Consider the following 24,478-nt stretch of genomic DNA (forward strand, 5'->3'; position numbering starts at 1 on the left):
TGCCATGAAGGTTAGTTTTAACACTTGAAAAGTTGGATTCACCATCTCATTCTTGTTGTCCAGATACTCAGAATAAGCAACTAACTCCTGGCCACTCTCCACCCTTAGCTAGTTCTGCACCCTTATCTCACGTTTTGATCAAATAAAATAGAAGCTATTCAACGTTTTTGCAGTGCCTTCAACCAAAGGACTTCAGCATGCTTTACAAATATTGATGAACAAAACCTCAACACCCCATGCGAGGCAGGGTAAGTATTATTACCCTCAGTTTACAGGGGGGGAAACTGAGGCACAGAGCAGTTTCGTTCTGGTCTAAACACAGTTTTTGTACTGATATAGCTGTCAGTTAGAGGTGTATTGTTTTACCAAAATAATAAACACAGCATAACCCCTAGTGTGGGCACAGATATACTGGTTTATTTATTAATTATTATATAATTATCTATTTGCATTACTGCAGTGCCAAGGAGACCTAGTCATGGACCATAAATAGGTTACGCATTGTACAACACAAAACAAAAAGATGGAATAAGCTATATAAGCACATTTATATTGGTATAACTGAGCCCATGCTAGGGAGTTTGTACTGCTGTAACTATACTGGCAAAGTTAAAATGGTATTACTTGTGTGTGTAGATAAGGCCTAAGTGACTGAAAACAATATGTAATTAAGTTCTTTTCTACTGAGCTCTCTTGTCCTTTTCGCTGTCATCTGGAGGCTTCAAAAGACGTGACTAGTACATGTTGAAATGTAGCAGCTGATGTGAGCTTTGTACATCCACCAGGTAAATTCAGCAGCACTTGAGTGACATTGTTTAAAAGCGTATTTATAGAGAGGCTCTTTAAAAGGTCTTTGAAGATAATCATCATTATCGGTCTTCATAAGTATGAGAACAGTGCAATATTTTTGTTGTCACAGTGGTCCAGTACCTTGACTGACTTATGCTTCTTATATAATAAATTATTCTTCAAGGTGTGTACTTTAATAATTTTGTCAAAGCCCATACGCTCAATATTTCCTGTTCAACTTGCAGCACAGTCTTCCTGATTTGCAAAGGATGAGGCAGGTAACTATGAAGCAAATATAGCTGACCTATATACACCAATATTTTTTATTATTATTCTATGCTATGCTTCATCTTCACTATTTTGAGTAAATATGCACTTTTCATAAAAAATACAAACTCTGTGGTATACACAGTAGTCCACAGCACTCTAAATGCTATAAATATGTACCTAAGCATACAGAAAAAATATATGTTCTTTTATTTGAGAAACTGTATGTGGTCATGCAATTTAAGATTGTGTCATATGATATAAACTCAAAGGGGACAGAGTATTAATCTACCTTTAAGTATTTCCTAACTTTCAAGATCTTAGCTGTTCAACCATAACATTGAATTTTTCCATAAAATGTAAAAGTTTTAAAAAAAATTAAAAGATTAAAAAAAAAAAAAGTACTTCCCTCTCCAAGGCTTTGAAGTTCTGCTGGCTTTCAAGAAATTGTAAGGGGCACATAGATATTGTTTTCACCTCTTAGCTCAGAGAGTCTGAACTATTTAAACTGACAACATTAGAACTCCCTGTTCCATTAACTTTATGAGATCTGTTAAGAAAATATTCCCATGCACCTTAGGAACTCCATAGGCGGAAGTGTGCCCTTCTAGTTCACTTTAGAAAGTTTACAGGAAGGAGCCCTTCTCCCACATATACAAGTTTAAACTAATAACAGGGCCTTGCGGTTTCTATGGTTCTGCAAAATCTCCTTTTATTGCACAACTTTTGCCTCAGTCTAAGCTTTAAATAAGAGAGAAATTCCTAGCCCTTAAAAAAAAAAAATCTCTATCTAACACGAGCCAAACACACAACAACACATTTAAAAAATTTAAAACAGCTATAAGACACAAGCTGCCCCATCCACCTTCACTGAGGAGGAGCGAATAACTATTCTGAAGTTGAATGGTAAATATTCAAACATCAGCACCTAACAATTTCACTTCTGATCATTTTAGCAAAATCATCCAGTGAATGTTTCTATCCCACTATCAAGTTGGATGCCGTGGTAGATACTGATTGCACTCTGAAGAGTCTGGTATCAACCTTTGGGCAGACAAAGCATGGAAAACTTCAAGTTGAAAGGGATAAGTTTCAGAAAGCTGTGAGTGTAAGAATGGAAACTGTTATGCAACCTTAACTATGACAGTCACTGCCAGGCAGCTGCTATGATTTTTGTTTGTTTTTTAAGCAGGATAAGCCAGAGATAGATAGGGAGGTAAGTTTAGGGCAGCGAAATCATATTGTGGAACAAATTGAAGTGAAGGAACATCAGAAAAGAGCATTAGAAGCCAGAAGAGGATCACAAATCAATAAATAAAAATTATTAATTTTGAAATAGTTTTAAGAAATTGTAAGTGACAAGTGGCTGGGCTGTAGGGACAAAAAAATTTGCTGCATTTGTGCCAAGTATGGATTTGTCACTCATATCTGAAAGCTTGTTTCAGTTCAGAGTATTTAGATTAAACATGAGAGACAGAATTAAGGCAAGTTTCAGACATACCAATGCACCTGGATTTTCAATTTCTACTTCTCCTCACCATTCAGTTTGTCACTGGAATTCTTTTAATCACAACACATCTCTCATTGCATTGTTCTGATGTCCTTTCTGGAATGTAAATAATCATCTGTTCTGTTTTGGGCAGTCATGGCAGCATGTGGGAATTCTATATTCTGGATTCTAAGTGGTTGTGTGGTATTGCAACTCTTTCATTCTGGAAGAAACTAATAGCAAGTCTCTGTAACTTCAGTAAGCAAGGTCAACATTTTCACACATGGGCACATAAAGTGAAGCCCTTAAATGAGTATTTAGGCACCTAAACATAAAGTGATCACATTTTCTGAGGTCCTGAGTACCCACAAATCCCAGTGAACTCAACCAGGTCTAGTGATGCTCAGACCCTTTGAAAATCAGGTGCCTAAATATGGATTTAGAAGCTCAGAGTTCTGAAATTTTTGCCTGAGCTTTTTATTCCCATGTGCAGTTCTCAGAAGTATTTTCTAATGGTTAGGGGGAGAATAATACACACACAGTGCTACACTTGGGGAAAAAAGTAATGGAGGAGTGTGGAAGCACTAGAAATCTACTGGGTACCTGGAGGGGAGCACAGCTGTAGCTAAATATTTTTGGAATCTGTGTAACACAGAGCTTAAGCAGATACTGTCCATTCTGGGAAACACGGGGTACCTATTAAACATTACAAAAAAACAGGGATTCCATGAAAAGCTTAAGACAAATATTTGAGGGTCCTATTAAAAAAATTGTTTTCTGGTAAAGATAAGTAACATGTAACAACACCATTATGCCACTGATGAACCGTCTCACAGATTCAACATTGATAGGACAGCCCCCAGAGAAGCACTTTATGCTCTATATTTTTAGAAGCCCTCCTTTCAAATATGAAATGAAATGTCAAAATGTGATTTCCTGGGAAATTTTACAGGTCACAGAAGTTTATTTCTTAAATTTTTGGTAAACCTACTATCAAATGCCTGTTATACATTTAAGGCATCTAGTGCAGTGGTTCCCAAACTTGTTCCGCCCGTTTGTTTATCTGCCGTGTCTGCAGGTTCGGCTGATCGCAGTTCCCAGTGGCTGCGGTTCTCTGCTCCAGGCCAATGGGAGCTTCTGGAAGCAGCGCGGGCTGAGAGACGCACTGGCCGCCGCTTCCAGCAGCTCCCATTGGCCTGGAGCAGTGAACTGCGGCCACTAGGAACGACGATTGGCTGAACCTGCAGACGCGGCAGGTAAACATACTGGCCTGGCCAGCCAGGGGCTTTCCCTGTGGCAGAACAAGTTTGGGAACCACTGATCTAGTGCATTGGAGGGTTGACACTGTAATTGTAGGGTCAATAAGACCTATATGTTTTTCATATTTATAAGAGAAGAAATAAATAGCATAGCATCTCAAGATACAGCCTTTCATATCCATTCACAGAGCCAACGTTACTATCCAGGTTCTCATAATCTCATATCTCAGTTACTGAAACAACCTTTTTTCTGGCCTTGCCCCACTCATATCTGTTCAGAATGCTGTTGCAACAATCATTCTCCTAGAACATTGCGTTGACCATGGCTACCCCTTCTCTATAGCATTAAACAAAAGCTACTTGTCTTCACTGCCAAGACCCTACATGGCCTATTCCCACCCTATCTATCATCTCTCATTCACTATCACAACTCCCACCTCTGATTGGCCAACAATGCCAGCCTACATCACCGACTTGTTAATTTTCAAGCAAGCATGCCTTTGTGTTTTCTCTCATGCTGCCCCTCTTGCTTGGAAGGTGCTCCCCATAAACATTCGGATAACTAACTCATTACCCTACTTCAAAATCATCCTTTGCCATGATGTCTACAAAATCCTGATAATGGTTAGACCACATGTGTGGTCATATTACTGCCAATCATGCTGACCAATATTGTCTCATTGTTTCCTTGTATTCCCTCATCTGTCTAGGTCCATCTGTTGTCTCTTCTTTTTATACTAAGATGATAAGCTCTTTGGGGCAAGGACAGTCTTCTGTTCTGTGTTTGTACAACACTTAACACAATGAGATTATGGTCCTCGGGCTCCTCGACAGTTTGATAGTACAAAGTATAAATTATAAACAATAATAATCTACAGAATGGACTCATTTTGCATATATTTGCTAATCCACCAGGCCAAAGGATTGATTGTTGCAACTATGGTTACCATAAATGGGAGGGTTATGGGAAAAAGAAGGAGTTTCAGGATTAATCACCCTACCTGGAATTCCATGGGGCGAGGTAGAGAAGTAGATTCATAGATTTGATGGTCAGACGAGACCCATTATGATCATCTAGTCTAACCTGCTGCATAACACATCCCATAACCCTCACCCAATAATATTTGTACCAAGACCATAACTTCTGTTTGAGCTACTGCATATCTTTTAGAAAGATATCCAGTCTTGATTTAAAGATTTCAAGTGATATAGGTAAATTATTGCAATGGTTAATTACCCTCACTATTAAAAATGTGTACTTTACTTGTTGTCTTAATTTCTCTAGCTTCATTATGCCTGTTTCTGCTAGATCAGTGGTTTTTAGTACTTGTGAGCCCTTTCACATAGCAACCCTCTGAGTGCGACCCCTCTTATACATTAAAAACATGTTTTTATATATTTAACACCATTATAAATGTTGGAGGCAAAACGGGGTTTGGGGTGGAGGCTGACAGCTTGCGACCCCCCATAATAACCTCCAGACCCCCAAAGTGTCCTGAACCCCAGTATGAGAACCCCTGTGCTAGATCGAAGTGCTGTCTATTATCAGAAATCTCTTCCCCATGTAAATATTTGTAGGTAGTGACCATCCTTCTCTTGGATCAAGACAGAGTTTGGATCTTAAACTTCTCGCTATTAGGAATGTTTTCCAGATCTCATATTGTTTTTGTAGCTCTTTAAAACCCTTTCTAATTTTTCAAATTTTTTTTTGAAGTCTGGACATCAGAATGGAACATAATATTCTAGTAATGCCACTAATGCCATATACAGTCGTAATATCCCCTCCCTGCTCTTATTTGAGCTCCCCCTGCTTATCCATCCAATAATTATGTTCTCTTTCTTAGCTACAGCATCACACTAGGAGCTCACGTTCCATTAGTGATCTCTCTTGCCCCCTATATTTTTTTCAGTGTCACTGTATTCCAGAATACAGTCCTCATCTTTGAAGCATGAACATCTACATTCTTTGTTTCAGATGTATAACCTTGAATTTGTCTGTATTAAAATTAAAATACCATTTGTTTAAATGAGACCACCTCACCAAGTGATCCAGATCAGTGTGTATAACTGACTTGACCACATCCTTATTTATCACTTCACCAATTTTCAGGTCATCTGAAAATTTTATCTTTTCTTCCAGATCATTGATAAAGATCTTGAACAACATTGATCCAAGAACAGATCCCTATGGAACTTAAGCAGAAAAATTCCGATTGCATGAATATTCTGTATGTACAACTAATTTTTGAACTTTAATTAGTTAATTAGTTTTTAAAATATCTAGCATGGGCTACAATGATTTTCTATAGTGCTAATTATTTATCAGAATCCCATGTGGGAGTAAGTCAAATGTCTTACAGAAGTCAAAATTTATTATGTCAATGTAGTTACTGTTGTCAACCAAATTTGTGATCACATCAAAAATTATATCAATTTTTTTTTTTTACAAGACCTGTTGTCCATAAAACCATGTTGACTGGCACTAGTTATGATTCCATGTCCCTCATCAGCCTTTCCATGAGTTTACCAGTATCAATTTGAGACTAAATAATCTATAGTTATCTGGATCATTCCATTTACCCTCCTAAAATACTGGAACAAGATTCACTTTTTTCCATTCCTTTGGAACTTTCCCAATAATCTAAAATTTGTTAAAAATTAACAATAATGGTTAAGAGAGATCTTCAATCAATTCTTTTAATTCTCTTGGGTACAAGCTTTCCGGTCTAGTAAGGTATTACGCAAGAGAAAGTAACCTTTGAGGTTTATTGATGAATTTTTCAACTTTAAAAGGCTTGAACTTCCTCCATAATCATGTCATTAGAGTATTTTCATGAGGAAGTGCACAGTACCCACAGGTACCTTTGCCATGACAATGTTTGAATTAACCTCAAGTGACCTGCTGCCTCACAGCTGTGAAATATTTGTAATGATCTAGGAATATTCCTGCTTTGTATGGCTTTGCCTACTTGTCTTGTGCATGTTTCCTTTTTGTCATCTCTCCCTACTCACACAAATTTCAAAGGCAAAAGCTTAGAATTCTCAAAAGAGAACATTAAAGGAGAAAAAAGGAACATTGAGCACCTGTTTTCTTTTTAAATGACTCTGATGTTGCTATTTGATCTATATTCTTGATGTTTTGTGAGCTGGGTGGATGCTCACATTCCAATATACAATATCATTGATGGAAATCTACAAAATCCCTGGTTTTGCAGACTCCATCAACTGTAGATGACAACTCAAACTATATTACAAAAACCCACAGGATATCAAATTTAAAATCATTAGAAACGCTTGTTTAGACATTTTTAATTTACTACCTTGTCTTTCTACATTGTTTACATTAGAAGGTGGCACAGCATCTTACATCTTTATTTGTGTTACAAAAAATACAAATTTAAAATTCCATAACAGAAAAGAGCATAAGCATGGCTCAGAAACAGGGCCGGCTCTAGGCACCAGCATCCCAAATATGTGCTTGGGGTGGCACTTTTCAAGGGGTGGCACCCTTTTTTTTTTTTTTGCTTGGGGCGGCAAAAAACCTAGAGCCGGCACTGCTCAGAAAGTCAATACCAATTGTATAGTACATGCTTCTTAAAAAACCAGATCTGCTGGCACAGGATTACTTATAGTTCCCTTTTACCGTACAACATTATACCTGTACACAACTGGATCAATACTATTACTAGGACCACGCATAGTATCCAGGTTCAAATGTTTTTGGTTTGAGTTAGTTTTTGTTTTAAATTATTGGTGCCAACTTCTGTTCTCAACTATATAATTTATATATGGAGTAAATCCAGTGATGTCAGTGGAGTTACTCTGTATTTACTCTCATGTATAATAAAGTTAGTGAAATATAGCTTTCAGTGTCAAATAAAAGCTGCATGTGAAGTAGAAACATAATGTTTTTCCCCTGCAAATGGCTAAAAAATACTGGAAAACAGTTGAGGAAAAACATCCAGAAGAGTCTTATTCCACCATCATTTCGACCTTGCCATTCATCGGGAGGTCCATAAAGTTTCCTTTTGAATCATTCCACAGCATCAGTGTGAGTGTTGGCGGCGGGCAGGAGTGCAAAGACTGTCATCTTTGGTTTTTGCTGTCCCGTAGGGGAAAACTATTGCACAACACTGTGATGTGAAATCATTTACATTAAAAAGAATATAACAATGCAAATATACAATAGAAAGCAATTTCAAGGATTCTAAGGTATTGCTGGTTTCAGAGTAGCAGTCATGTTAGTCTATATCTGCAAAAAGAACAGGAGTACTTGTGGCACCTTGGAGACTAACAAATGTATTTGACTGCATGCATCCAATGAAGTGGGCTGTAGCCCACGAAAGCTTATGGTCAAATAAATTTGTTAGTCTCTAAGGTGACACAAGTACTCCTGTACTTTTTAAGATATGGCTGTATCCTCCATGCACCCTTTTTAGATGTTCAAAAGCCTTTTAGAGTGAAACCCCAATCAGCTTGTTTTTCAAAATAAAGTTTTAGATCAAATTTTATTTTTCTCAGCCCTTGCTTTCCATCACCAGATCACAGACAGCAGCCATGTCCTGTTCTAATGAGCTGGATGATTAGAGGGGAAACAGACAGTGAGTGCTGTGCAGATGGAAGAAAGAAGGCCAGTGCTGGCCTCTCAGAGGGCCATAGAACTTTCAATAAGCTTCAATGTAATACACGCTGGGACAACTAGCAGGAGCACCCTGATCTCTCTGAACAGTGATCCAGATTTGAGTTTCCACTCCAAATTGCTGCTGAGATTTTAATCTCATCTGCCTGTTCTAATGGGGCCAGAAAGTTATTTCCTAGCGCTCGTTAAAAAAAAAAAAAAAAAGGGATTTTTGCTAAAATTTATGTTCTTTTTAATTTTGAAATTCAAAATTTTTCAACCTGCTGTAGTTATCTCTAACCAGGTGCAGAGACCAAATCTAGGACCTGTTGGGACAGTGGGTGTCAGTTCCTGGACAAGGCACTTGCCCTACACATCAGCAAAGCAGCATTCCTATCGGCTGCTGTTAGCTAGGAAGTGGACGCAGGCTGGGAAAAAGAAAATGGATCCTATAAAATTAAACATCAATTTGAAAGTATTTTTTAAAAGCAGAGATTACAGTTTTACTCTAAAAGACCCTCCTATGTTTGGAAAAAGAGTGGTCAGAAGAGCAGAGGGAAGGGAAGACAAAGAGAATTCCACTTGCACCATTAGATTCACAGTGATATGGATTACACACAAAAATCAGGTATTTACACACACAAATAACCATTTAGAAATGTATTTATCTGCAGCCCAATGAAAAGCTTATTTGCAGAAAATCTCACTTCATTTGACAAGTATCTGACTGATATATTCTTAAGTGGCTAAAAAACACCAAGGGATTAAGTAATTGTGCTTTGTGCATATGCTGCCAAAAATAACTTTGGCTAGTATGACATAATTCTACTAGACATTTGTTAACATAATGCTATTTATTTTCTTGTTTTGCCTAATTACAATATTTACTTTTGCACCTTTGTATGTCTGCCCTATTATCATGGGGAATGGTTTCAAAGACGTGGTTTTGTGCAGGAAGTATTTAGCCTGGGTTTTCCATTCTCTAAGGCTCAATGCAATTTTGTTGACACAATACAATGCAATAGATAGGTTTTCTTCTCTCTCTCTCCGTCTGTGACCCGTGTTCCGATGAAAGACAAGTAATTTACCTGACTCCTGGAGATAGCGATACACCAAGAAATTCACTTCGTCACTGGTTATGCTCATCTTAGCCCCACCTCAATATAATGAGGTTTACAAGAAGTGTGATCCACGCTCTGTTCAAAGGGGGGAAGAAAACAAGAGAGTTTTTGTTCTATTTTGATTTACTTATATTATTTGCTACCAGAACTGAGGCACATTATTTAACGGGACCCAGTTAATATTGTAAAGGCTAAAGTATTTACATTTATTACAGCTGTGATTCAACCTGTATGCGAGAGATGCAAAGAGAGTGTTGTAAATATTGAAAGCACTTTAGCTTTTCTACAGTTCTCTTGGATACTCTCTTCAGCGTACGAGTACACTCTGATCTGCACTCGAGTACACTCTGATCTGCACTACTGGCAATTACGGTCAATGCATAGTAAGCCACACCACACCTAATCTTTTCCAGCCCAAACTTCATAATCTGGTCCTCTGCCCAGTGGTTTATCCATATGAGAAACAGACAGTAACCTCAAAAAAACAGCACAATGTTACTCAGAGAACTTAAATAAAATAGCAGTAAAATTACAATCAACTCAAAAAAAATACAAATGTATATTTATAGGTAATAATTCAGAACACTTTGTGCAGAACAATGTATATGCACACATCTCTGCATAATAAAAAGTTGTAATGTCTCAAGTATTCGGTGGTTCATAAAGCACAAGAGTCAAGCTTGGATGATTTACTAAAATAACCATAACCTTTAAAAAGAAAGACAGTTTTGCATGACTAGTTTGGGTATACTTTGTGATTAAAAAAAAAGAAGTCAAATGCTATATAATAAGATGTTATTTTGTATTTGATGTTCTCTCTCTAAATCTCGATGACAATTTTTTTTTGTTCTGGTTTAGTTGGTTCAGAAAATTCACCATAACAGCTTTAAGTACTTTAAGTGAGCCATACAGCTCTGACATCCACACCGAACACATAACCACTACGTAAAGGTTTGGAAGTAAGAGCTTGCTTACACATTATAAATGAAGAATTTTGTAGGAGTCTGCTGTTTGTTTTAATTTCTCAAATGTCTCTTCTTGGCAGGCAGGATGGTCTTTGTTCACTGAAAACCTCTTCAGTAATTCCTGTTGCCTAGAGTAGCACCTGCTACTGTAGGCAGTGCTGATCAACGACAAGTTTCCCCCACTGATGATCTAAACCAGCAGGTCGTTCATGGCTGTAACAGATGTCTTTGCATATTTATGTAAAAAGAATTCTTCAGAACTTCATTATGCCTTTTATTCCCCTTCCCTGTTCTATTGCAGCAATGGCTCAGATGCTATATTTCCACCACAACCAATACCTTGGATAATTTAGCAGAAGTTCTTCTCAAGAATAGGGTGCTATATTACAGGCGTTTGCATCTCATGCAAAAGAGAAAATACATAGCACGTTCTCCTCCTCCTATGATTTTGTGATTAAAGCACTGGACTAGGATTTGGGACATCTAGGTTCAATTTCTGTTATGCTACAGTCCCCCTGCGTGTCCCTGGGAAAGTCACTTGGTCTCCTTGTACCTCAGGTTCTTCATCTATGAAGTACAGGTAAAACTTCCCTATCCATATCAATGTTGAGAGAATAAATTCATCACTATATGCGAGGAAGTCGGATACTAAGGTGATGAAAATCAAAGCAGACAGATAAATCTACTTTTGTAAACTACAGCACTTTGCATTTAATGGCAAAAATGCACATTAAGAGAGCACTTTTTATAAATCCCTATAAAGAGCCTATTTACAAAAGGAAACTGTTAAATACAACTTTACTGCTGTCTACTAGAGTAAATAGTATTTGAATAATTCTGAATAATTCACCAAACATCCCTTTTGTATAATACTTTCAAAACAATCAAAGTCCCCAAAGACATTAGTGATGCCTGTTAAAGCCATTTTTATCTCCATCTATTTGACTACATTTAAACAAATATTCCTATCACAGCTGTTCATTTCTACAGCAGTGATAACAATAGTGTAAGAAACTGTGACAGCACTGGTTTTTAAAAAAAAAACAACCCACCAACCCTTTTTTTAGTATTTTAAAATTAGCACTTTCATTTCCTTGGTGGTAGGAAAGATGGTAAAGTTAAAACCTCTTACAAAAATTCAGTTTCAGTGATGACGTACATTGTGCTGCTGTGAGCATTATTAATAATATCTCAAGAAATTACAAGTGCTGCTCCTGGGATGCATCTTATTAGGTTGAGTTATTAGTATCATAATCTTTCCTCATACAGAGATTCTTTTTTTTTTTTTTTCCAGACAACATCTTTGTTAAATGAATTAAAAGCCAGAGGAAATCAGTCTGACTGCAAAACAAATAGTCTGGCAACTACAGAGAAAGCCTCCATAGCAGCTACCTTTCTCCCTTTTGTATTAGAATTCCAAACACACTAAGGAGCTGGATTTATAATACATTTTGCCTGAAGTCAGTGAACAGGAATTATTTTGACATATGTGTCAGATCATATCTTTATACACATTGTTATCATCCCATAAATAACCACATGATCACCGTTCATGCATTTAAGTCCCCCCCAGCCCTCCTGCAGATGCTAATGCAGCAATAAGATACACAAGCACAGGTCTCCATCCATCTGAAATTATCCAGAGATCTTGGCTCTGCCCCAGAGTAATCTACTTATTAGAAATTCAGCTGAGCCATGAAAGACTATACTAAATTTCATTAACCCTGCCTTTTGACTTCCCCCATCCCCACACAAAAATACCCCCAACCTGGTATCAGACTATGGAAAAGACAGTCGGGAGGAGAGGAACATAATTGTCTCTTGTGTAGCTCTAAGTCTGATTCAGGAATAAAGAAACAAAACAAAACAAAAATCCCGAGAAAATCTCCACTTGAAAGCTGGGGTGGAGGGTGTGTGTATAGTAACCAAATGTTCTCCCTTCATTAATGGTGATCGATATTGTCTAGATTAATACTCCTTCTCTCTCCTTTTTTTAAGTAGCGCTCAGAGACAACATTAATGTGCTTATGGGGCTGTTTCATATTTAAACTAAAGTGATAACATTTGAGTTTGCTGTAACATAATTAAGTTCACAACACACAACAACAGGCAGATGGTCAAAACACATCCAAGCTCTTTTTTACCTTAAACACCTTTTCTCATAACTAGTTACTTGTTATGGAGGGTCTGATTAGCTTCAACTATACGCAGAAAAAAATGAGTCCCGATCCTGCACACACACATGCGTGGGCTTAAAATTAAGCACATAAGTAGCACCAATCAAGTCAACAGGACTAGTCATGTACTTAAAATTAACCTACAGTATTGTTGACCCCAAGCGTTTAAGAATAATGAGTACGTGTTTGTCAGATCAGGGACTTACCTTGCATTATCAACAGGCATTTAACTACCTTCAGTTATTTAAATCATAGAACTTATAAGGGTGGTTATCACTTTTCTTCTTTTAAAGTGAGAGTTGGGGTAAACAAAATACCAGGTTTGGGCCTTTTCTTTTCTCTCTTTCTCTCCCTGTTTTTTTAATCCTTAATTTGTATTTTACTCGTTTGTAGGATGCTGGAGGGCTGCACCCTTGCTCAGAGATATGACCAGGAAGCTCCAGAGGGCAGCAGAGGCTGCCTGAAGAGAAGATTTGGGATTTGCATCTAGAAGCAGTCAGCAGCCTGTTAAGGGGGATGAAAGTAGGAGAAGCTAATCTTCCCGCCCCTTCAAAATATCCACAGTGATATTCACCTACATTGCCTCAAGCAGAAGAGGGTTGAGCCAGCAGGTGAGGAAGACTCACTAATATGGCCCCTACTATTTCTTTTCCCCTCCCTGCTGGTGGCTAATCAGAGAGCCAAAAGGCAAGGCTGAGGCAGTAGACAAGCTGGGCTGGCACCTGCATGACTCACGGAGGAAGTATGGCAGTTCCAGGGTGCTTTGAATGCAAGCTGAACACGGGCTCTTCCTTCTCATTCCACACCCCTCTGTCTCTCACTAAGTGAGGTTATACTATTTATCTAGTTATCTAGAGTTGGTTGGACAATGGCATTTTTCTGCATGAAAACTTTCAGTGACACAACATATTTTTTCATCTGCTAAATCTTCCAAGGACCATTTCAGATTTTCAACACAAATCTGAATACAAAAGAATTTCAGCCAAACATCAAAATACTTTCATTTGGAAACACTGCATTAGTGCCTTATGGAGTCGAAGTTCAGGTGCATCCTGCTCCCATTCTCCTCTATAAGTTAGGTTCCCTGGTCAAGCTACACCTCCCATGATGCACCACTGCCAACAACACCCATGATGCTCCTCATCAGGAGGGGAGTAAGTGCATCATGGGAAACAGTCTGGCCAGAAAGCCAATCCCATAGAAGAGAACGGGATCTGAAAAAAATAAAAATAGAATAAAACTCTGAGGCATCATATTCTAATAAAAATATTTTGGTTTTCTGGTGTTTGGTTTTTTCGATGAAAAGCAACATTTCCTATGGAAAGCAGCCACTTTCCATGAAAAAATTAGTCAACCCCCCAAATTTTCTGTTGAAAATTTTCTGCTGAAACTATTTTTCAGCTAGGCCTACTATCTATTTCTAGGCTCTGTAACCAGAATGTCTAAACACAATAGTCATTGATTAAGAATCAGCATCTTCCTCACCGAGAGAACGGCAATTGTTTTTGTCTCATACTCTGTGTTTTTGCTCCTTGTCTATCTTTCATTCCAGATTTTTTTTTCTTAAATTGGAAGCTTTATCCTGTTCCACTCCCGGGATGCCAGCAGCTTTGGAGGGCAGGTATTCTCATTTTTTCATCTCCCCCTTGCCTTGTAAGCTGCTGCTGATTCAGGCAGATATAATTTAAGCCACCTTTTCTTTTTAAGTAGCTTCTGATAATAGACCAAGTCTGCTGATGACCAGGGGTCAAACTGGGAGAAGAAAAAAGAATGGTGATGTACTCTTTTCAAGCAACACTCAGGTGAGTTGCCAAAATGAGGTACCCTTGATAGTAAATTGTTTGTAATTTAGACCAGCGGTCCCCAACCTTTTCCTGGCAGTGGGCGCCGGATGATGAGCCACCGAAGACCATGGCCAGCGGACAAGCATCCGCCGAAATGCCGCCGAGAAGTGGCAACGTCAAGAGGTGTCACCGCCAAAATGCTGCCGAAAATCAGCAGGATTTCAGCAGCAACGCCTCTTGGTGATGCCACTTTTTGGCGGCATTTCGGCAGCGACGCCTCTTGATGCTGCTGCTTTTTGGTGACATTTCGGCGGATGCTTGTCCACTGCCCAGTACGCAGGTGCACATAGATGCCTCAGTGGGCACCATGGCGCCCACGGACACCACATTTGGGACTGCTGATATAGACCATGGATGCTCTCTGAACTCCACTGGGCTCCCTTTATGAGGCTGAAATATGCCCATGGCCTCTGCTGAGCTTCCTGGACTTGGTTTCTTCTTGACTGGGAAAAAGGAATAAATGGTGGCATCTCCCACGTGCCACCTACTTGTGGCACCAAAATGAGATGTCATTCACAGTAAAATCTAGAGTTCTCTGACGCTCCCTTCTTTTTTCCCCTCTGTGAGCAATTAAACAGATAACTACACTGATAATTAAATCATCATCGTTGGCCATGTAAGTTAACGCCTCAGTGATATGAACGAAGGAGGTCAAACCTGTCAGAGCTATTGTTCCAGGCTCTCTATTGGTTAGCCTCAAAAATAGGAACTGAGTGTTTCTTCACAACCATGTCACCTAGCAACTTCTTGTTTTTTGTTTTAAAATCAAAGTTGAGTTTCTGGAAAACAAGAGAAGAGCTTCAAATAAGTGCTGCTGTGGCATATGTGCTTATGTACCGACTCAGTCAGGGTCCTCTGAGTGACATTTATACCAGCTCAGCAGGGGCCTAGACTCCCCAAGACAAAAGGCCTGGGGCTTTCAGGGATCCTAAATAGCCCAACATTAAGACTAGCTTTTTTAAAACCCCAGGAATTATATTTACCTGAGTCTTCTGCTTTTTTGTTTTGTTTTTTAAATGAGGGTGAACAAAAATAAATGAATAAAAATCCAGCTAGCAAGATTGAATTTACATTCATAAAATTCTCACTGCTACCCAAAATCGCACATTTTCATAACTGGAAGCAACAACCATGTCTATAATTTATGCAATTATTCCTGAAAATCCCTGATGTAAACGAGGAATGGTCCAGCTTTGATACTGACATGTTGAAGTGTATCTTGTGCAATTAGTCACTGAATCTGGACCCTGTTTTTTGAAGGAAAAAGGAAGTGGAAGGAATGAGAGTGGGAATTAAATACTTAATGAAAATAAACCTCCACTTTGCCTTAAAGAGATCATTCCTGATGATAGGAATGAATGGGTCAGATCCTATAATCAATTTTGTGTGGGCAGACCACTACACTCATGCAAAGTCCCAGCAACTACAAGGGGACTCTCTGTGGGACTAAGGATCCATCCATATATATCTGAATGCAGGCGTAGAGTCACAGCACTCTGAAATATTGATAATGACATGCTTTGGGGCAGACTAATCTCTGATGTGCAAGACACATTCACTGCATACCATTACAAGTTTCTACAACTGCACAAGGTCCCTATTAGAACCGGGCGGGAAAGGATTTTCCATTCTGAGAGATTTGTGTGAGATTTTTGAAACATTTTCCTGTCTCAAATCAGGGCGAAAAGTCAAAAAATTGTGAACTGAAAGTAATAAAAAAAATTGGCTTGAGTCAATTGAAGTGTTTTGGTTTGATCATTTCAAGGTGTTTCATTTCCAATAAACTTGTAACTTTTAAAATATTTTAAAATATAAATTAATGTAAAATTCAAAATAAAATGTTTCAAACTGAAAAAAATGAACTTTTTGTTTTGAAAATGTCAAAATGGGATGTTTTGACCCTTTATTTTCCCTCCAAATTTTTGGAAACAGGAAATTCATCAAAACTGACCCTTTCCTGCAAAAAAGTTTCCGTTTCAGCAAATCAACATTTTTCAATAGAAAAATGTTTCATTGAAAAATGCCCAGCCAGCTCCAGTCTTATATCAAAAGAGGCAGAGCTGTGCACCACCAAGATTAAAGCCCATCCTTATATTAGGATATTACTGATGTATAACTTCACCCCCCCCCGCATTTTTACACTTAAAACCTATTACTTTGCTTGGTTTATTTTTCAGTCCTCAGCTGGTTTTCTTAATGATATCAGCCTCCAGCATTGCAGTTCTGAGAGCTCAAGCGGATCTTTTCCAGCTCCCTCTGCTCTAAAGTGAAAAGGGTTTTTGCTGTATTGATCTTTCCCTCTTGACACTTTGCTAAGAAAAAAACACCCTTCTTAATTAGTGCAATTGTGTTGTATTTCTTTCATGACCTACTTTGAAAAGAGGCAACTTCAATTAGGTTTTTTTTTTTAAATAAACAAAAATAACTTTAGTGTTTACATGCATATACTATATGAGGAGCTGTAGGAAACCAAGATAAAAGAAGGCTGATGGTAGCTCTAGGGCTCACAGTTGAAATTAGTATCTGAAAATAAGGAGTATGGATTAGAGGCATTAGGAATTGACTATACTATTGGATTTGAGTTGAGAACAGAGATATTGAGTGAAATCCTGGCACCACTAACTGGAAAAACTCCCATTTGACTCCAGTGAAGCCAAGATTTCACTCCTTATATGCACACAAAGGGCTAGATTCACAAAAGGATTAAAGTGGCAGTTAAGTGCTTAAGACACCTAAATCCTGGAATCAGGCCCCACTGGGATTCCCAAAATCCCCATTCAACTGCTGCCAAACTTTGTAGGCACATGAACTCGCTCAGCACCTTAATTTTTGCACTAAAAGTTCCCTAGGCTCCTATGCTTCTGCCTCTGGACCAATGTTGCCTCTAATTTTTTATGTCCATGCGTGGAATGAAATTTCTTTTGTGCATCAATATGCAGGTGATGAGTGGCAAGGGTGGGTTCGGAGTATGGGAGGGGGCTCAGGGCTGAGACAGAGGGTTCGGGTGCAGGGAGGGAGTGAGGGCTCTGGCTGGGGCGCTTGGGGTGCAGCCTGCCCCGGGGCTGCATTGGGAAGCGAGGACTCCCCCCGGCCCTCTCAACCTGCAACAGCACAGGGCCGGGACAGGGGTGCCTTTCCTTGGCTGTAGCAGCTCCAGCTGCGCTAGGCTGGATGTGCTTCTCTGTGCGGGGCTGGGGAAATAGCACCACCACCCCAGCTCACAGCCGCACGCGGCCCCGCTCCATGTGGCCCCTCCAGACTGGCAAAGTTCAGGGGGGAGGGGCCACCCATGGGGCACCCCCCGACACAGACTCCCCACACCTCCGTGGGCACCTCCAGCTTCACGGGCTGCCAGCCAAGTGGGCAACTTTGCACAGGGTGGGAGGCTCTGCCTTCTGCCCCCTGCACCCACAGGGAAGGTTCTTGCGGGTGGGTTCAAACTACCCAGCCCCTACAGGATGGGTAAAACCACTCTCAGCCACTGGAATTGCGCCCCTGACCGAGCTCTGTGCTTGGATACACATGCTCCATGGGCCACACAGGGAATGAGCCTTTGCCTCCCCAAGCCCACTGGCTGGCTCGCAAGCTCGGGGGCGGGCCCAGAGAGATGGGCAGCGGCTGCGGAGGACCAGGGGCAGCTTGGCACTCCGTCCCAGGGAGCGCAGTGGGGTCATGGGATGACAACTCAGGCAGCTCCTGCTAACTCGCAGTGGCTCATTAAACCCACCAGATGAGTTGGCTGCAGCACAATGGGCTGGGGGCACCACTGCTTGGCGTGGGGTTTTAATTCCTCTCCACTGAATGTGATCCCCTCCCCCGCCCAGCCCCGGCAGCTCTGTCTGGGCTGGACCAGGGGAGGGGTGCCTCTCCCCGCCTGCACGGCCCTCAATAGCCTATGGCACGGCTCAGAGGGAACTTAGCTCTGGACATGTGCACTGCAGCCTCACTCGAGGTGTCTGGATGCCTAAACTCCAGAGTGGTGCATGAACCAGGGAAAGATAGGCATGCCTCTGTCTATTTTAGTTCAGGGAAAATATACTCTGAGTGTATAAGTAAATATTTAACTTTTATATAAATTTTTTCATCCATATTGAAAAAGAACGTATACCATTTAGGATTCAACTGCAAAAATTCCAATAGAAGCATGTTCCATGTGATTTTTACCACAACATACTCAGAACTTGCCTACCAGAATAAGACCCTATACAAAACAGCCAGGGAAGGACCTCCCTCTAACTTTGAGCCCAGTGACTAGGATACTCGTTGGCAACGAGTGAAATCCTTGATTCAAATCCCCACTTTACCTGAGGGAGGGGGTGGACAGGGGAAAAGGATTTGAGCGGAGATCTGTGGCCTCTCTGGTGTGTGACCTAACCAATAGGCTATTCTAATGTGGAGCTCCCTCAGTTTATCTTGCTGAAGCTGCTTCCTTGTGAATAAATAATAAAAGAATCATGGGTCCAGAGAAAACATACACAAGAATGACGCTGTAGCCTGTTGGTTAGAGCAGTCTCCTGGGGAGACCCAGTATCCAGTTCCCCTGCTCCAGTGCCTTTCGTATTTTACATTATTCACCCACAGTGTGATTGGATGTTTTTTTAAAGTATTACTTTATTGTTTATTATAATATTATTTAAATTTTATTATTATTATTATTATTATTACATCATGGTAAATGTTTTTTTCTTCATTCTCCCATAGCTCAAAAATAACTGAAAGGATTGTGTTCTAAGTTAAAAATAAAATTATAAAAACAAACAAAAATAAAACCTTCAGGCAAACAACAAACATGGAAAATTTCGGTCCCCAAAATAAATATTTTGAAAAACGTGGAAAGTGTGAAAGCACTAGTTTATAAAGGAAACCATTTAAATATGGCAGACATCATTTGATACCTACTATTTTCAGAGAGATTGGGTATGAACATAAATAGATAAAGAGCTCTGTCTTCATATATAACATTAGAAACATTTGGAGGGGGAGAAAGCATTTGCTTATTTCATCAGAAGTAGATAAAAGCTGCCTATTATTTGTTATAATGGATAATGCTAAAGGATTATCAATTTTAACTGCCGCAAGGACAACCAGTGCACAGAATAAGTGTCTATCAATGTAATAACATCAAGCATAAATACATGTATCAAGATATATTACTACTGTTAAGCATTTCTAACCATTATTAATTCCATGTACTGGAGATGATCAGATCACACTTCTACTGGTTTTACTGGTTTGACTTCACTAGCATCACTCCTTATCTCACATTGGTGTGAGATCAAAATTCAGCCCAGTGACAGGTTTGTACTCAGTTAGGCACAGCCTACTTATTTATCTGTCCTTGTCAAGGCAGGTAAGAGTGACAGTCCCTCCTTCCCATTTTAATATTCCAAACAACTGTTTCTGAGGAGACTGTATGGGTGAAACAATAAAATTTATTTTCTGTTTCTCTTCAAGTCAGGAAAACAGATAATTCCCTTCCAAAAGGGGTCTCAGTAGAAGCTTCTAAGTAGTTACTGATCAGATACTGAATTTTGTTAATTAAGTTATATTTTCCTTATGCAAATAGCTAGACATTTTCATACAATAACTTGGTCCAATGTACCCCTTTATATGGATTTTGCTTCAGACAGAAGAATGTGTGCACTGAATACATATTTGTCCCTTTGAAATGTTCTTGGTTCTTTGAAAATCTAGACTGTTAAGTAAACTGGTTTATTTTATCCATTTGTTAATCGTGTTCTCATTTTCTCTAAGTATTTAAATAAAAAAAGATAATTCCCTCACAAAAAACACCATTAAAGTAGAGCTGAGATTGAGACTGTATTACCTGTCTAGCGCTAAAGTTAGTAAACAAAACAAAAAACACCATGTGCTTCAATTTCACAAACTGATTAATTTTATAGTTAAGAGGGTGAAATCCTGGCTCCTCTGAAGTCAGTGAAAGTTTTACTGCTGACTTCAGGGGAGCCAGGATTTCACTCAGAGTTCCAACAACACATTTAACTTTACCTTTGTATCCCACCCTCCAGCTGGGACCCTCACCAGATGTTAAACAAAAGTTAAGTCTGACCTTTTAAGTGTATTCATTCCAGTAGCATGATCTTTAGTTTTACGATACTAACACCCACATCCATGCTCCACTCATATATTGGGCTAGTGGGGGGTGGCAGTGTGGAGAAGTTCTCTGTAAGATTAGACTTTTTGGCTAATAGTAGGGTGGTAAGTGATAGAGAGCCTGGGCTGTATGTAAAAAGTCAGGCGATGTGTGTCTGTGACCTCTACAAGGAGGACAGACTGGAGTTTTGAGTCTGGCTCATTTACTTCAAGAGGTACACAGATCAATGCAGACAATGTGGGGATAGCAGAGATCTGTGGCCCATACTGTAATCGTACATTAGATGGTGTAGCATGGAACAGGTAAGACAGTTTACTCTGGCCTGTAGGTGAAAGATAAGCAGGCATATGGGGACAGATTTCAAGGGGTTTATGTTGTTTTCTTAGCTGCAGTGCCATTCAGTATGACTTTCCTTTATTTCTTGGATCTTTGGATAGCTGGACTGGGGAGGTAGGAGTTTTAAATTCTATTTTTTTAATTTCTTCATAATCTTTGCTGCATAATTTGATGTTTTATTTTTATTTGATGTCTTTTAGAGGTGGTTTAACAATTATTGAAGGAAACTCTGCCAGTGACAATGTTCTTTGGACCCTTTTTTAGGCCTTTATATATATATTGTGTGTGTGTGTGCGGAAGAGGAAAGAGACAAAACACTAGAGGTTTGATGGCATCATCATCACAGCTTGAGATATAAATCGGAAAATCTATGGTTAGGGAGCACCATTATGGAAAGTTGCTTAGAATCCTACTTTCTATACACTTGTTCCCCCTGAAGCTAAACTAGACTCTGACTCCCCAAGAATTTCTAAGATAGCTATAACACGTTTTTTGAGAAAATTTTCAAGCTGAATACTTCTCTGGAAGAACTTTATTATGTTTATGATACTTATACACGTTATCATTAAGAACTAGCTTAATTAACAGGAAAATATTTTCCTATAAAACCAAAAACCTAGATGTTGAGAATAAAACTGAAGCTCTAAATATAGAAATACTGGGCTTGAGACACATTATTAAAGTCTGGAAAATAATGAGGCTTAGAATTGTTATTCTTTCCCTGCGTATTGACAAGGTTTTAATACTCTGACCTCCCCTCTGATTTCTGCACCAATTTTGTTGATTCTGGCAGAGCTAGAAGGCAGTATTCAGGGATTAGGAGAGGTACATGCATTGTTACAGCTGGGAATTTTCAAAGGAATCTCTGGGAGTGAGACTCCAAACCTCATTGAATTTCAGTTGAATTTGGATGCCTAACTCCTGTGAAAATTCCAGTCTACAGTCTCAACAACTGTAGTATTGTATGGGCAAAGAGTCCACTTATTCCCTAATCTGGATTGCAATTAGATCTTATTGGGAATTTTTTAACAAAAAACATTTTCATCAGAAAATGCTATTTACTTGAACTGAATTTTTTTGTGGGGAAAAAATGGCTTTCAACAAAACTTTCTCCATTCCTGGGAGTGAAGAGAGAGTGTCCTGCCTAATAGCCCACTGGCTAGAGCACTCACTAGAAGTTTGAAAAACCCAGACTTAAGTTTCTCTTCTGAGTCAGGTACAGCAGGACCTGCACCTGCATCTTCCACATCCCAGGTGAATGTCCTAACCACCACACAACTGGCAATGTGTCAGTTTTTCTCTCTGGTTGTTGAGGGACATTTTAAAAGGTCTCCATTTAATTCCTGATGAGGAACGGAATAAATGTTTGAAATCTCAAATATCCAGTAACAAATGGTTTTAGTAACTAAAGAATGACTTTTTGAATACTCGAGCACTTCCAATTTACTATTAGAGTAGAGTTTTACTTGAAAGAGTGAAATGTTTTCAATAACAATATTTTGTATTTAGCCTTCCATTCAAATGTCTTAATGGACTTTACTAACAATCACTACACCTCTACCTCGATATAACACTGTCCTAGGGAGCCAAAAAGCTTACCGCATTATAGCTGAAACCGCATTATATCAAACTTGATTTGATCCGCCAGAATGCACAGCCCCGCCTTTCCGGAGCACTGCTTTACCATGTTATATCCAAATTTGTGTTATATTGGGTGGCGTTATATCGGGGTAGAGGTGTACTAATTAAGCTTGGCAGTCCTCTTATGAGGTAAGATAAGAATTAAAATCCTCATTTTACACGTGATGAGACTAAGTTAAAGCAAAGTTAAGTGATTTGCCCAAGGTCACATAGTAAGAGTGTGGCAGAACCAAGACTGGAACGTCAGGTCTTCTGACTCACAGCCCTTAACCACAAACATATTCTTTATCGGTTCTTGATGAAAATGAGGCAAATGATTTTCTCAAGGCAGAGGTTAATTTTAATGGAGAAGAGAAATAGAGGCAAATTATTTCTTAGAAGAAGCTTTTGCTCAGAACATGCTCCTACAAGAATATTTGCAACTGAATAGTAAATGGTATGTGTTCTTTTTCAATATGGGTGAAAAAAAATACATATATGTTAAGCATTATTCATCCACTGTTTGCTTACAGATGAATCTGCATGAATCATTTCCCTCATAGATAGATTTTATAATTCCTCAGTAGGGATAGATTGTTTACATCTCTTTTTTTCTCCCCATTGCTAACATAAACTGAAGATTTTTGTTATAGAGGAAGTTGGCATCAACACCTGTCATTAAGGTTGAGATACTTTTCATTATAAGACCCTATTTTTTCACTTGCTTATAACATGACCAACTTTTCTATTCAGGCTGTAATGCTCCCTTCCAGGTGTCTGTCTTGCACTAAATGTTTCTGGATGGCTTAAGCAAAAACAGGAGAGAAGATACAGATTTACTGATGTTTATACAAGTGTTTTGTTGAGCTATTCTAGCACTAAAAAAGGTTCAGAAAAGGGCAACTAAAATGATAAGGGGTTTGGAGAGGGTCCCATATGAGGAAAGATTAAAGAGGCTAGGCCTCTTCAGCTTGGAAAAGAGGAGACTAAGGGGGGGATATGATAGAGGTATATAAAATCATAAGTGATGTTGAGAAGACCTAGGTCACCAATGAATATAGGGTAGCAGGTTTAAAACAAATAAAAGGAAGTTCTTCACACAGCGCACAGTCAACTTGTGAACTCCTTACCTGAGGAGGTTGTGAAGGCTAGGTATAACAATGTTTAAGGGAATGGATAATCATGGTGGCTAAGTCATAATGGCTATTAGCAGGAGTGGTAAAGAATGGCTAAAGAATGGCTGAGCCCTCTGAGCCTCTGTTCATCTCATTGCCTGTTAGCTTCACTCCCTCTGGGGCACCTGGCATTGGCCACTGTCGGTAGACAGATACTGGGCTAGATGGACCTTTGGTCTGACCTGGACGGCCGTTCTTATGTTCTTATGTACGCTCTAGCTCCTCCATGCTTTGGAGCAGGGGCGTAACAGTTGCGAGAGGGTTCACTCTGGAGGCAAAGTGCCTTTTGCATTGCAGTGAAAATTCACCCAGATTTGGCTGAGTTATATAACTCTTTGAAGATTACCATTTGCACTTCCTCAGAGTGCTCAGAGGTCTACAAGAGGCTGGCAGCTAAATTTTCTGAATATCTCGTGTGCATTGAGCTTTCTCCACTCCAGAGTTGCAAGGTCTGGGGCTGAGCCAGACTTTTCATTGAGAAGAAAGAAGCAGTACTGTGAATTAAATGCAGAAGGTGGTCTTGGAAAGGAACATACTGTGGTGAAAGCAGCAGAGGGGAATAGTTATACATTGTTCAGTTACCCATCCCAAAACGACAATTTCTCATCAAATAAATGAAGACAAAATATTTCCAGAGAAAAACTGAACATTTTATTTGGAAATGAATCTATTATGCCTCATGGGGGTTTTACTTCAGGTACCT

The 24,478-nt window shown here is 39.3% G+C and overlaps 1 protein-coding gene across 9 annotated transcripts in view; it reads right to left on the reverse strand.

Annotated features, from left to right (window-relative positions):
• TBL1X (transducin beta like 1 X-linked) overlaps window positions 1-24,478 on the reverse strand; it is a 271,928-nt gene that overhangs the window by 50,430 nt on the left and 197,020 nt on the right. For 8 of the 9 annotated variants that reach the window (XM_075060629.1, XM_075060635.1, XM_075060632.1 and 5 more), the window contains one exon: window positions 9,511-9,618. In XM_075060629.1, the coding sequence (XP_074916730.1) occupies window positions 9,511-9,568 (58 nt within the window). In that variant the 5' untranslated portion in view covers window positions 9,569-9,618. Of the gene's footprint in view, window positions 1-9,510; window positions 9,619-24,478 lie in introns of those variants that run through there. The other variant, XM_032777668.2, reaches the window with a different exon arrangement.

This window comes from Chelonoidis abingdonii, chromosome 1 (assembly GCF_003597395.2).
Source record: "Chelonoidis abingdonii isolate Lonesome George chromosome 1, CheloAbing_2.0, whole genome shotgun sequence".
Lineage (NCBI taxonomy): Eukaryota > Metazoa > Chordata > Testudines > Testudinidae > Chelonoidis > Chelonoidis abingdonii.